Raw genomic sequence first — 15395 nt, forward strand, 5'->3', positions numbered from 1 at the left:
TGGAAAGCTTCAAGTTCCTCGCAGTATACATCACTGACGATCTGAAATGGTCCACCCACACAAACAGTGTGGTGAAGAAGGCGCAAAAGCGCCTCTTCAACCTCAGGAGGCTGAAGAAATTTGGCTTGGCCCCTAAAACCCTCACAAACTTGTTGGGCTGTATCACCAACCGGTACGACAACTGCACCGCACGCAACCGCAGGGGTCTCCAGAGGGAGGTGAGGTCTGCCCAATGCATCACCGGGGGCAAACTACCTGTCCTCCAGGACACCTACAGCACCCGATGTCACAAGAAGGCCAAAAAGATAATCAAAGACAACAACCACCCGAGCCATGGCCTGTTCACCCCTCTATCATCCAGAATGCGAGGTCAGTACAGGTGCATCAAAGCTGGGACTGAGAGACTGAAAAACAGCTTCTATCTCAAGGCGATCAGGCTGTTAAATAGCCATCAATGGGGGCTTCCACACGGTTACTATAATAACCACTGGCCACTTTAATAATGGAGCACTAGTCGCTTTAATAATGTTAAAATAATGTTTACACACTGCTTTACTCATCCCATATGTATATACTGTATTCTATTCTACTGTATTTTAGTCAATGCCACTCCGACATTGTTCGATCTAATACTTATATACAGTGCCTTGCGAAAGTATTCGGCCCCCTTGAACTTTGCGACCTTTTGCCACATTTCAGGCTTCAAACATAAAGATATAAAACTGTATTTTTTTGTGAAGAATCAACAACAAGTGGGACACAATCATGAAGTGGAACGACATTTATTGGATATTTCAAACTTTTTTAACAAATCAAAAACTGAAAAATTGGGCGTGCAAAATTATTCAGCCCCCTTAAGTTAATATTTTGTAGCGCCACCTTTTGCTGAGATTACAGCTGTAAGTCGCTTGGGGTATGTCTCTATCAGTTTTGCACATCGAGAGACTGAATTTTTTTTCCCATTCCTCCTTGCAAAACAGCTCGAGCTCAGTGAGGTTGGATGGAGAGCATTGGTGAACAGCAGTTTTCAGTTCTTTCCACAGATTCTCGATTGGATTCAGGTCTGGACTTTGACTTGGCCATTCTAACACCTGGATATGTTTATTTTTGAACCATTCCATTGTAGATTTTGCTTTATGTTTTGGATCATTGTCTTGTTGGAAGACAAATCTCCGTCCCAGTCTCAGGTCTTTTGCAGACTCCATCAGGTTTTCTTCCAGAATGGTCCTGTATTTGGCTCCATCCATCTTCCCATCAATTTTAACCATCTTCCCTGTCCCTGCTGAAGAAAAGCAGGCCCAAACCATGATGCTGCCACCACCATGTTTGACAGTGGGGATGGTGTGTTCAGGGTGATGCGCTGTGTTGCTTTTACGCCAAACATAACGTTTTGCATTGTTGCCAAAAAGTTCAATTTTGGTTTCATCTCACCAGAGCACCTTCTTCCACATGTTTGGTGTGTCTCCCAGGTGGCTTGTGGCAAACTTTAAACAACACTTTTTATGGATATCTTTAAGAAATGGCTTTCTTCTTGCCACTCTTCCATAAAGGCCAGATTTGTGCAATATACGACTGATTGTTGTCCTATGGACAGAGTCTCCCACCTCAGCTGTAGATCTCTGCAGTTCATCCAGAGTGATCATGGGCCTCTTGGCTGCATCTCTGATCAGTCTTCTCCTTGTATGAGCTGAAAGTTTAGAGGGACGGCCAGGTCTTGGTAGATTTGCAGCGGTCTGATACTCCTTCCATTTCAATATTATCGCTTGCACAGTGCTCCTTGGGATGTTTAAAGCTTGGGAAATCTTTTTGTATCCAAATCCGGCTTTAAACTTCTTCACAACAGTATCTCGGACCTGCCTGGTGTGTTCCTTGGTCTTCATGATGCTCTCTGCGCTTTTAACGGACCTCTGAGACTATCACAGTGCAGGTGCATTTATACGGAGACTTGATTACACACAGGTGGATTGTAATTTATCATCATTAGTCATTTAGGTCAACATTGGATCATTCAGAGATCCTCATTGAACTTCTGGAGAGAGTTTGCTGCACTGAAAGTAAAGGGGCTGAATAATTTTGCACTCCCAATTTTTCAGTTTTTGATTTGTTAAAAAAGTTTGAAATATCCAATAAATGTCGTACCACTTCATGATTGTGTCCCACTTGTTGTTGATTCTTCACAAAAAAATACAGTTTTATATCTTTATGTTTGAAGCCTGAAATGCGGCAAAAGGTCGCAAAGTTCAAGGGGGCCGAATACTTTCGCAAGGCACTGTATATATTAATTCTTTTACATATAGATTTGTGTGTATTGTTGTGAATGGTTAGATACTACTGTACTGTTGGAGCTAGGAACACGAGCATTTAGCTACACCCGCAATTACATCATCTAAATATGTGTATGTGACCAGTAAAATTTGATTCGATTTTTAAAAAACAAATATTATATGCAAATATTGTACAATCCAGGTGTGGAAATCTCATAGAGACTTACCCAGAATGACTCACAGCTGTAATCACTGCCAAAGGTGCTGCTACAAAGTAAACGTCTGAATACATGTTTTCACTTTGTAGCCGTCGGGTATTAAGTGTAGATGAGTGAGAAAATACATATATTTAATGAATTTTGAATTCAGGCTCTAACACAACAAAATGTGGAATAAGTCAAGGGTAATGAATCATTTCTGAAGGCCACTATATGTATGATAATATCATATTTTGTTGATTGATGGTGAAGTTGATATTGTATATACTGTATCTTCTAATTATTAATAGTTTGGATGATATTAGTAGGTTACCTTTGTGAAAACAGGGGCTGCGATGATCGGCCTCCCATCTAGACCTTGAGGATAGACGTCTAGACCTAGGTTATAGCTGTCACCGTTTAGGTTCTAAAAAAAAAAAGAAGAAAGGATTCCATAATTTAAGTACCCAAACATAAATATACATTACTGTTAAGTACTTGAATAACGATCGCTGTGTAGAAAGGTAAGTTAGACATATTTCAGATATCTGGAATTCCCATCTATGTTTGCAGTATATTCAGCGGCCAGAGGGTTTTCAGCAGAATATTACCTCAGATAGAGTCGTCTGTATGGGAGCCACCTGGGCAGGAGGTGTAGAGGAAGCCACCTGGGTCAGTGGTAGTGCCGTGGTAGTGACTGTCTTTGTCTGTGATGTTGTGGACGTAACTGGGACAGGTGACGGTGTTGACACCTCCTGCGCCAGTACTGACACTATGTCCACAGGTGGTAGATCTAGAGTACAGACTAACTGGACAGGTAACGGTGCTGACGTCTCCTGGGCAGAGGACAATGTAAACGTCACCTGGGTGAGTGTTGCTGTCACCTCCGTAACAGGAAGGACAGTAGTAGTTACCTTGACAGGTACAGATGCAGTGACTACCTGGCAAGACGTCAGTGAGGTGGCCTCCTGTGGATGTTCTTTAGTACAGATGGGTGTGTCTTCCTCACAAACAGACACAGCACAGACCACTGAATGTAAAGATGGAGCAGTCGGTTGAGCTGGGGTCCTCTGCAGCCTTTAGGTTTACAGGGGAAACAGGATACATTGTAACTAACCAGGTCACACTGGGCTATACTTATTTTTAGAGTGTTGAAGTGACATACAGTGCCTTCAGAAAGTATTCATACCCCATGACTAATACCACATTTTGTTGTGTTACAACCTGAATTCCAAATAAATTACACATAATGACAAAGTCAAAACATGGTTTTAGAAATGTATTGAAAATGAAAGAAATAACTCATTTATATAAGTATTCATAACAACCCTGAGTCAATACTAGAAGCAACAACTACAGCGGTGATTCTTTCTGGGTAAGTCTGTAAGAGCTTCCCACACCTGCATTGTGCAACATTGGCCCAATATTATTTTCAAAAATTCTTCAATCTCTGTCAAATTGGTTGTTGGTCATTGCCATTTTCAGGTCTTCCCATTGATTTTCAAGTAGATTTAAATCAAAACTTTAACTCGACCACTCAGGAACATTCGTGGGCTCCTGGGTGGTGCAAACGGTCTAAGGCACTGCATCTCAGAGGCGTCACTACAGACCCTGGTTCGATTCCAGGCTGTATCATAACCGGCCATGATTGGGAGTCCCAAAGGGTGGCGCACAATTGTCCCAGCATCATCCGGGTTAGGGTTTGGCCGGGGTAGGCCGTCATTGTAAATAAGTATTTGTTCTTAACTGACTTGCCTAGTCAAATAAAGGTTAAATTAAAAATAAAAATGGATTTGAACCAAGTTCTCCTCTAGGATTTTGCCTGTGCTGAGCTCCATTCCGTTTATTTTTTTATCCAGAAAAACTCCCCTACGATTACAAGCATACCAATAACATGATGCAGCCACCACTATGCTTGGAAATATGGAGAGTGGTACTTAGTAATGTGTTGTATTGGATTTGTCCCAAACATAACACTTTGTATTCAAGACAATTAGTTAATTGCTCTGCCAGGTTTCTTGCAGTTTTACTTTAGTGCCTTGTTGCAAACAAGATGCATGTTTTGGAATATTTATATTCTGTACAGGCTTCCATCTTTTCTCTTTGTCAATAGATTAGTATTGTAGAGTAACTACAATGTTGTTGATCCATCTTCAGTTTTCTCCTATCACAGCCATTAAACTATTTAACTGTTGTAAAGTCACTATTGGCCTCATAGTGAAATTCATTAGCGGTTTCCTTCCTCTCCGGCAACTGAGTTAGGAAGGACACCTGTATCTTTGTCGTGACTGGGTGTATTTCCACACCATCCAAAGTGTAATTAATAACTTCACCATGCTCAAATAGATACCCATCTACCAATAGGTGCCCTTCTTTGTGAGGCATTAAAAAACCTTCTTGGTCTTTGTGGTTGAATATATGTTTGAGATTCACTGCTCGACTAAGGGAACTTACAGATAATTGTATGTGTCGGGGTACATAGTTGAGGTAGTCATTCAAAAATCATGTTAAACACTATTATTGCACACAGAGTGAGTCCATGCGACTATTATGTGACATGTTAAGCACATTTGTAGACCTGAAATTATTTAGGCTTGCCAAAACAAAGGGCTTGAATACTTATTGACTCAAGACATTACAGCTTTTCATTTTCTTTTTAAAAAGGCCGCAATCGGCATATTCTTATGGCCATCGAAATGTCACCTATTAACATCAGATTCAACAATAATATCAAGGGGCTAGAAATCCAGGGTTTAAAAACAAAGGTGTCATTGTACGCTGATGATGAATGTTTTCTATTAAATCCACAGTTGTGATCCCTCCACAGCCTCATAGAGGATCATAGAGGATCTAGATCATTTTGTGGACCTCTCTGGATTACCAAATTATGATTAGAGTACTATATTACGTACTGGATCACAATTTTTAAATAGTGTTTAAACCTTTTAAAATGAAGATCTGTGAAGTTATTTGGATTTTTACGAATTATCTTTGAAAGACAGGGTCCTGAAAAAGGGACATTTATTTTTTTGCTGAGTTTATATAGAAATGTCTGCTCTATCGAAAATAACACCCAACTAATTGCAGCATTACTGTAAAATGGAAGAGGCAAGTGGAAGGGGGAGAAAGGTAAGGAACTTGTCTGTTGGCCCAGCATTAAAGACCAAAATTGGTTAAAGAAAATTGTGATAAATAAAAATGCATACCAGTTTCATTTATGCAGCAAAAAAATGACAGCTGTGCCATCCAGATTGCAAAATATTTGGGAAGAGATTTTCGATGTACCGATTCTATGGCACATGGTTTATGAACTGATGCACAAAATGACGCCGTGATTCAAAACATAGAGTTTTTCAATTTCAATTATTATACAAAATTCTTGCAACCAATAGAATGTTATATACAGTGCCTTCAGAAAGTATTCAGACCCTTTGACTTTTTCCACATTTTGTCAAGTTTACAACCTTGTTCTAAAATTGATTAAAACATATTTATCAATCTACACACAATAGCCAATAATAACAAAGCAAAAACATTTTTTTTTTTACTTTTGCCAATTTCGAAAAAAGAAAAAAACTGAAAAATCACATTTACATAAGTATTCAGACCCTTTACTAAGTACTTTGTTGAAGCACCTTTGGCAGCGATTACAGCCTTGAGTCTTCTTGGGTATGACGCTACAAGCTTGCCACACCTGTATTTAGGGAGTTTATTCCATTCTTCTCTGCAGATCCTCTCAAGCTCTATCAGGTTGGATGGGGAGCATTGCTGCACAAATATTTTCAGGTCTCTCCAGACCCTGCCGCGCTGAAAAGCATCCTCACAGTTTGATGCTGCCACCACCATGAGTCACCATAGGGATGGTGCCAGGTTTCCTCCAAACGTAACACTTGGCATTCAGGCCAAAGAGTTCAATCTTGGTTTCATCAGACCAGAGAATATTGTTGGTCTTAGAGTCTTTAGGTGCCTTTTGGCAAACTCCACGCAGAATGTCATGTGCCTTTTACTGAGGAGTGGCTTCCGTCTGGCCACTCCACCATAAAGGCCAGATTGGTGGAGTGTTGCAGAGATGGTTGTCCTTCTGGACTGTTCTCCCATCTCCACAGAGGAACTCTAGATCAAAGTCAGAGTGACCATCGGGTTCTTGGCTTTTCTCCCCCGATTGCTCAGTTCGTCCAGGTGGTCAGCTCTAGGAAGAGTCTTGGAAGAGCTCTAGGAAGAGTTCCAAACTTCTTTCATTTAAGAATGGGGGCCACTGTGTTCTTTCAGACCTTCAATGCTGCAGACATTTTTGGTACCGTTCCCCAGATCTGTGTCTTTGGTATCCTTCCCCAGTCCTGTCTCGGAGCTCTACGGACAATTCCTTCGACCTTATGGTTTTTGCTCTGACATGCACTGTCAACAGTGCGACCTTATATAGACAGGTGTGTGCCTTTCCAAATCATGTCCAATCAATTGAATTTACCACAGGTGGACTCCAATTAAGTTGTAAAAACATCTCAAGGATGATCAATGGAAACAGGATTCACCTGAGCTCAATTTCGAGTCTCATAGCAAAGGGTCTGAATACTTATGTAAATAAAGTATTTCTGTTTTTTATTTTTAATACATTTGCAGAAATGTCTAAAAATCTGTTTTTGCTTTGTCATTATGGAATATTGTGTGTAGAATAATGAAGAAATGTTTTTTTTTAATTTTAGAAATAGGATGTAACGTAACAAAATGTGGAAAAAGGGAAGGGGTCTGAATACTTCCCGAATGCACTGTAGGTGGGAGGGGTTGAGGGGAGCTGAAGGGTGGGACTAAAAACAAACAAAAGATAACTAATGTGAAATATAATGTGTCCGTAAAAATGTATATCGTCTGTATAAGCTGGAAGTAGAAGCCTAAGTGTTGTTGTCCATTGATGTACTCTCATTAGGGGAGGGGTGTTAGGGTTAGGGGAAAATAATAAAGGAAAATATATTTTCAAAAAAATATATGGGGTATTGGATCATGCAGACAATAACATTGATAGAAGCCAAAATCTACTTGCAATATTCAAGCTGATCCACCCCAAAAAATAAACAATAATAATAATTTGTAATAATTTCGAAAAACACAATTTCCCTTTGACATTGTGGGCTATTGTGTGTCTAGGCCAGTTACAAAAAAATCTCAATTGAATCCATTTTAAATTCAAGCTGTTACACAACAAAATGTGGAAAAAGTCAAGGGGTATGGATACTTTCTGAAGGCACTCTATGTGCTACAGTGAGGCCTCTTACATTGCAGAATTGAAGTATTTGAATCTTGCTTTCACTGCCGCAATTAAACACTTTCCAATTCTATTTTGAGTAGAGGAAGAGTAGTGTACTCACTGTGCTACATGCTCAAAATGTTGTTCCCCCTCCGAATCTGTAGAGGAGGCACCTGTAAAACACATAAAAGAGAGTGATGTAGAGCTCAACAGTAGGGATGATCTTAGTACGATTGTCTATATTAATATGTTTTAATTGAAAATGAAACATTTGAACCAGAAGAGATACAAATGAATTACATCAGCATTACATCTTTATGTGACGATGCACTCTAGATGGGTCACTTGACTTGAAGGTCTAAACTCAATGGTCACCTTCGATGTAGATTTCTGCAGATGTCGAGTCTGTGCCATAGAAGTTGGAAGCAAAGCAAGAGTACCGCCCTGTGTCTTCCTCGAATGCCTCGGCAATGATCAGAGAGTGCAACTCGCTGTTGTTGATGATCTGAATGTCAGGGCAGTTCTCCAGCTCCTTCCCCTCACAAAACCACCTGGAAAGCCAGAAAATGCATATGCTCCTTTTAGTGTCATCATCACATTAGGGATTGAGCCCATTGAGCATAATCAGTCAAAAATAATCAAACCGTTTCAACGTTAAAATATAAATTGATGTTATATTTGAAAAGAAACTCACAATTTTTCTGCGTTAGCAACTCTCCGACAGTCATAACTCATTAGTGTATGTGGTGAGTGTCTTGACCCAGTGTGTATGTCAGGCCAACTGTCAGTAAGTGTAGCCACAATCTTGGGAAAAAAGTTCTGGTGAGCTCTCTTTCACTTTAAAACAAGAAGCCACCACACCACCCTACAATGCCAAGTGAGCACTTAGTGGAAATATGGATTGATGTAAATTGTAAACGAGCAAAATTCTTAAGATGACAAATTGGCTACTGTTCCTGACTGTGACTGTGGCATTTCTACACCTGAACATATTTAGGCTTTCCATAACAAAAGGGTTACCTACTTATTGACTCAAGACATTTCAGCTTTTCATTTGTAATTCACTTGTAAAAATGCCTAAAAACCTCATTCCACTTTGACATTATGGGGTATTGTGTGTAAGCCAGTGACGCAATATAATCTATTTCAATATAAAAAAAACAAATTCAATTCAGGCTGTAACACACTTTTTAAATGTTTAAGTCAAGGGGGTGTGAATACTTGTTGAAGTACACCCCAAAAGATGTGATATAGAAAAGGTCTCGCTACTTTCACTTTTTTTTTTAAACTTCAATATTCCGTTAGAGATGTTCAAGAGTGAGGTTGAGGTTGTCTTTCAGGCTAGGTGTAGAAGCTGGCTATTAGTTCCAGTATGATATCAATGGAGTCCTCAACCTGCTAGAATGGAAACATCATAAAGACACTCGTTTGATCAGAGAGATGATTTAAATTCAAGTGCATGTACTATATTTAATATAATATCAAAGTGTGCCAGTGCCACAGAAAAAACATGTTTTGGTTTAAATGTAAGAAATTCGGTGCCAACATAGTACAAGTGCCTACACAGGCCACATTGACATTTTAAGATTGTCATTATCTATCATACTTCCAGTATTTAGGTTGGGATTTTGAAAAAAATTAAGAAAATCATTCAAATGACTTCAGCATATGTATATTGAAACGCATTTCAGAATGAAATTGCTTAAAAGCATATAGTATTGCTAGAGTATTTGACCTGTACTAAGTCCAAATATGTCAAATATATGATGCAACTCATTATCTTTTGTGAACTACAGATGTTTCTGTATCGTACTATATTTAGTCTATGGACACATGAGGTTACTGTTTTTTACACATTTCAAGAATCAAGTCATGTGAATAAATGTTCAAATGATCAGATCTTAAACATTTTGGTATATATACAGAACAAAAACATAAACACAACATGCAACAATGTCAAAGATTTTACTGAGGAAATCAGTCAACTGAAATAAATTCATTAGGCCGTAATCTATGGATTTCACATGACTGGGAATACAGATATGCATCTGTTGGTCACAGATGCCCATTCCATAACCCCACCGCCACCATGGGGCATTCTGTTCACATCAGCAAACCGCTCGCCCAAACGATGCCATACACATGGTCTGTGAGGCCGGTTGGACGTACTGCCAAATTCTCTAAAACGACATTGGAGGCAGTTTATGGTAGAGAAATTAACATTACATTATCTGGCAAAAATGCTGGTGGACATTCCTGCAGTCAGCATGCCAACTGCACGCTTCCTCAAAACTTGAGACATCTGTGGCATTGTGTTGTGTGACAAAACTGCATATTTTTAGAGTGGCCTTTTACTGTCCCCAGTACAAGGTGCACCTGTGTAATGCGCTGTTTAATTAGCTTCTTGATATGCCACACCTGTCAGGTGGATGGATTATCTAGGCAAATGAGAAATGCTCACTAACAGGGGTGTAAACAAATTTATGCACAACATTTGAGAGATTTAAGCTTTTTGTGCATATGGAACATTTCTGGGATCATTTATTTCAGCTCATGAAATATGGGACCAACACCTTACATGTTTGCGTTTATATTTTAGTTCAGTGTAGATTGTCAGGACCAATATACAGTGCATTCGGAAAGTATTCAGACCCCTTCCCTTTTTCCACATTTTGTTACGTTACAGCCTTAATCTAAAATTGATAAAATACATTTTTCCCTCATCAATCTGTACACAATACCGCATAATGACAAAGCGAAAATATGTTTTGGGGAAAATTTGCAAATGTATTAAAAATTACAATTAAAAACAAAAAACAGAAATATTAGATTTACATAAGTATTCAGAACCTTTGCTATGAGACTCAAAATTGAGCTCAGGTGCATTCTGTTTCCTTTGATCATCCTTGAGGTGTTTCTACAATTTGATTGGAGCACCTGTGGTACATTCTATTGATGGGAAAAAAAAACTTTTTTAACTGTTATTTAACTAGGACAAGTCAGTTAAGAACAAATTCTTATTTACAATGATGGCCTACCGCGACCAAACCCTAACCTGGAAGACGCTGGGCCAAATTGTGCGCCACCCTATGGGACTCCCAATTTTGTCCGGTTATGACACAGCCTGGAATTGAACCAGTGGCTCCAGTCTGTAGTGGCGCCTCTAGATGCAGTGCCTTAGACCGTTGCACCACTCAGGAGCCCCCAGTGTTCCTGACTGGCTGAGTTACAGTTTTGGTTTAAATCGACTTAAAAATCTATGGCAAGACCTGAAAATGGAAACCAATTTGACAGAGCTTGTAGAGTTTTGAAAATAATAATAGGAAAATGATGCACAATGCAGGTGTGGAAAGCTCTTACAGACTTACCCAGAAAGAATCACTGCAGTAATTGCTGCCAAAGGTGCTTCTAGTATTGACTCAGGGGTGTGATGAATACTTAAGTAAATTAGTTATTTCTTTCATTTTCAATACATTTGAAAACATTTGTAAAACATGTTTTCACTTTGTCATTATGTGTAAAGAATTTAATCTATTTGGAATTCAGGTTGTAACACAACAAAATGTAGAATAAGCCATGGGGTATGAATACCTTCTGAAGGCACTGTATGTAACTTCAACACTGTACAAATTATTATAGCCCAGTGTGACCTGGTTAGTTACAATGTATCCTGTTTCCCCTGTAAACAGGTCAACCGGCTGCTCCATCTTTACATTCAGTGGTCTGTGCTGTGTCTGTTTGTGAGGAAGACACACCCATCTGTACTAAAGAACAGCCACAGGAGGCCACCTCACTGACGTCTTGCCAGGTAAACCTGGACGACGCTGGGCCAATTGTGCGCCGCCCTATGGGACTCTCAATCACGGACGGTTGTGATTCAGCCTGGACTTGAACCAGTTTCTGTAGTGATGCCTCTAGCCCTGAGATGCAGTGCCTTAGACCACTGCGCCACTCGGGAGCCCCATGATTTGGAAAAGCACACATCTGTCTATATATAGGCCCCACAGTTGACAGTGCATGTCAGAGCAAAAACCAAGCCATGAGGTCGAAGGAATGGTCCGTAGAGCTCCAAGACAGGATTGTGTTGAGGCACAGATCTGGGGAAGGGTAGCAAAACATTTCTGCAGCAATGAAGGTCCCCAAGAACACAGTGGCCTCCATTATGTTTAAATGGAAGAAGTTTGGAACCACCAAGACTCTTCCTAGAGCTGGCCACCTGGCTAAACTGAGCAATCGGGGAGAAGAGCCTTAGATAGGGAGGTGACCAAGAATCCGATGGTCCCTCTGACAAAGCTCCAGAGTTCCTTTGTAGAGATGGGAGATTTTTCCAGAAGGACAACCATCTTTGCAGCACTCCACCAATCAGGCCTTGATGGTAGATTGGTGAGACAGAAGCCACTCCTCATTAAAAGGCACCTGACAGCCCGCTTGGGGTTTGCCAAAGGGCACCTAAAGGACTCTCAGACCATGAGAAACAAGATTCTCTGGTCTGATGAAACCAAGATTGAACTCTTTGGCCTGAATGCCAACATCTGGAGGAAATCTGGCACCATCCCTATGGTGAAGCATGGTGGTGGCAGCATCATGCTGTGGGGATGTTTTTCAGCGGCATGGGCTGGGAAAATAGTCAGGATTGAGGGAAAGAGGAACAGAGCACGTACAAAAAGAGCAACTGGGGGGCCCTGCCTTGATAGGGTAACTGATTAAAAAAACTGCAAAATAAATAAATGTGGCTAGTCAATTGTGTGAGTCAGGGGCTGGGCCCAAGTCCATAGGGAGCCCAATAGGGGGAAAAAAGAAAGAATAATTGTTTCATTTATTTATTTCATTTTTTATCCAACCACAGGAGCCCGCCCTCAATGTTGAAAATACACCAGAGAGCATAAGGTACTGCATATCAGTACTAGAGGCATCACTACAGACCCTGGTTCCATTCCACCCTGTATCACATCCGGCCGGGATTGGGAGTCCCATAGAGCGGTGCACAATTGGCCCAGCGTCGTCTGGGTTAGGGTTTGGCCATCATTGTAAATAAGAATTTGTTCTTCCCTGACTTGCCTAGATAAATAAATAAAAAATAAAGGAAACACCGACACAGTTTCTTAAAAGGGTGTTTGGGCACCACAAGCTGCCAGAACAGCTTCAATGCACCTTGGCATAAATTCTACAAGTGGACCTAAACCATGCCACGACAATACATTGTAGAGCCACCTTTTGCAGTGATTACAGCTGCAAGTCTCTTCGGGTATGTCTCTATAAGCTTGGCACATCTACCCACTGGGATTTTTGCCCATTCTTCAAGGCAAAACTGCTCCAGCTCCTTCAAGTTGGATGGGTTCTTCTGGTGAACAGCAATCTTAGTCATACCACAGACTCTCAATTGGATTGAGGTCTGGGCTTTGACTAGGCCATTCTAAGACATTTAATTGTTTCCCCTTAAACCACTCAAGTGTTGCTTTAGCAGTATTCTTAGGGTCATTGTCCTGCTCGAAGGTGAACCTCCGTCTGTTGGGGAATAATCAGAATTGGTTGGTAACATAGGTAAGATGTTTTATATTCATCATATGTGTGTAAGTTACTTCTCATCAGAATGTGTTTGTATAATACTGTGGCGGGGTTGCAGTATCTGGTCTATGTCAAGACTAAGTTGCTTGGGCCGGAGAGAGGGGAGAGGTCAAGCGTGTATCTCTTGGCTCCACAATGTCTGTGTGCCAGTCAGTGTGTCTCTGTGATCTTGTCAAGATAGGATAGATTTGATATATGGCTGTTGATATGGAGGATTTGTTTATGGTTCTGAGTTTGAGAAAAGACCATAGTTTAGGAGACAAAGCTGAACGATGAATTATGCCGATGCTGTCTTATCCTGTGTGTGTCTTTGCTATAAAGGATCTCAGTTGAAATGTGGAAGGGACTCTCAGAGAATTCATTGATAGACACTGAATTGATCTGAGAGTCACAGGGTTGTGATAGAGCTCATATAATTAAAGATGGACTTTGTGATAACTAACTCTGACTTGTGTGTGGTTTGCTCTCATGATTTGGTATATAGAGGAAATTTCCACGACACGTCCCAGTCTCAAATCTCTGGAAGACTGAAACAGGTTTCCCTCAAGAATTTCCCTGTATTTAGCGGCATCATCATTCCTTCAATTTTGACCAGTTTCCCAGTCCCTGCCAATGAAAAACATCCCCATGGTGTTCTAGGGGTGATGAAAGGTGTTGTGTTTGCCTCAGACATGGCGTTTTCCTTGATGGACAAAAGCTACATTTTAGTCTAATCTAACCAGAGTACCTTCTTCCATATGTTAGGGTAGTCTTCCAGATGCCTTTTGGCGAACATCAAACGTGTTTGCTTATTTTTTTCTTTAAGCAATTGTTTTTTTCTGGCCACTCTTCCATAAAGCCCAGCTCAGTGGGGTGCTTGGCTTAAAGTGGTCCTATGGACAGATACTCCAATCTCCTCTGTGGAAATTTGCAGCTCCTTCAGGGTTATCTTGGGTCTCTTTGTTGCCTCTCTGATTAATGGCCTCCTTGCCTAGTCTATGAGTTTTGGTGGGCGGCCCCCTCTTGGTAGGTTTGTTGTGGGGCCATATTCTATAAAAAATGTTATAATGAATTTAATGGGGCTCCATTGGATGTTCAAAGATTCTGATATTTTTTCATAACCCAGCCCTGATCTGTACTTCTCCACAGCTTTGTCCCTGACCTGTTTGGCGAGCTCATTGGTCTTCATGGTGCCACTTGCTTGATGGTGCCACTTGATGGTGCCACTTTGCCGACTCTGGGGCCTTTCAGAACAGGTGTATATATACTGAGATCATGTGACAGATCATGTGACAGATTAGATTGCACACAGGTGACTTTATTTCATTAATTATGTGACTTCTGAAGGTAATTGGTTGCACTATATCTTATTTAGGGGCTTCATAAAAAGGGGGTGAATAAACATGCACGCACCACTTTTCTTTTTCTTTTTTTCTTTTTTTTCTTCAAAACAAGTTTTTTTTTTCATTTCACTTCACCAATTTGGACTATTTTGTGTATGTCCATTACATGAATTCCAAATAAAAATCCATTTAAATTACAGGTTGTAATGCAACAAAATAGGAAAAATGCCAAGGAAGATGAATACTTTTGCAAGGCACTGTATTTAATATTATTTGTATCCCTCATTTACTCAAGTGTTTATTTTATTTTAGCAGATACCAGTTGCCTAAAGTTGGGAAGGCCGCAATTTGGCCAGCATGGGTGCCAAATATACAGCTTGTTGCTTTGTGGCCATATACATAATCCATAGAAGGGTTTTAGAACCTCTTACCCTGGCAATTTGACTATTGAACTCATGGGTACACCAGCAATGGCTGCCAGTCCTGACTTGAATCGGAACTGCCATCTATGGATTATATTTCTATGGTTGCTTGTAGCTGTCTGTTTGCCTTTTTAAAATGTCAAAATACAATCGAGGGAAAAACGTACAAATGCCTACTGCTGAAAAGAGAAGACTAATCTGTCTGTAGACTCCCAATGTTTAGCAAACAGCAGCACTGTTTTTCAAAGTAGCTCCTCTTGAGACTCATCCCAAACCATCTCAATTGGGTTGAGGTCGGGTGGTTGTGGAAACCAGGTCATCTGATGCAGCACTCCATCACTCTCCTTGGTTAAATAGCCCTTACACAGCCAGAAGGTGTGTTTTGG

The 15395-nt window shown here is 40.4% G+C and overlaps 1 protein-coding gene across 5 annotated transcripts in view; it reads right to left on the bottom strand.

The window, feature by feature from the left end:
- Positions 1-15395, bottom strand: part of mypn (myopalladin) — a 52416-nt gene that overhangs the window by 26218 nt on the left and 10803 nt on the right. For 3 of the 5 annotated variants that reach the window (XM_065023363.1, XM_065023364.1, XM_065023362.1), the window contains exons 3-6: positions 8076-8251; positions 7822-7873; positions 3073-3538; positions 2796-2888 (exon numbers count right to left, since the gene is read on the bottom strand). In XM_065023363.1, the coding sequence (XP_064879435.1) occupies positions 2796-2888; positions 3073-3538; positions 7822-7873; positions 8076-8251 (787 nt within the window). The remainder of the gene's footprint in view (positions 1-2795; positions 2889-3072; positions 3539-7821; positions 7874-8075; positions 8252-15395) is intronic. The other 2 variants (XM_029669880.2, XM_029669878.2) reach the window with 1 other exon arrangement.

Source organism: Oncorhynchus nerka, linkage group LG10 (genome assembly GCF_034236695.1).
Source record: "Oncorhynchus nerka isolate Pitt River linkage group LG10, Oner_Uvic_2.0, whole genome shotgun sequence".
NCBI classification, from domain to species: Eukaryota; Metazoa; Chordata; class Actinopteri; order Salmoniformes; family Salmonidae; genus Oncorhynchus; species Oncorhynchus nerka.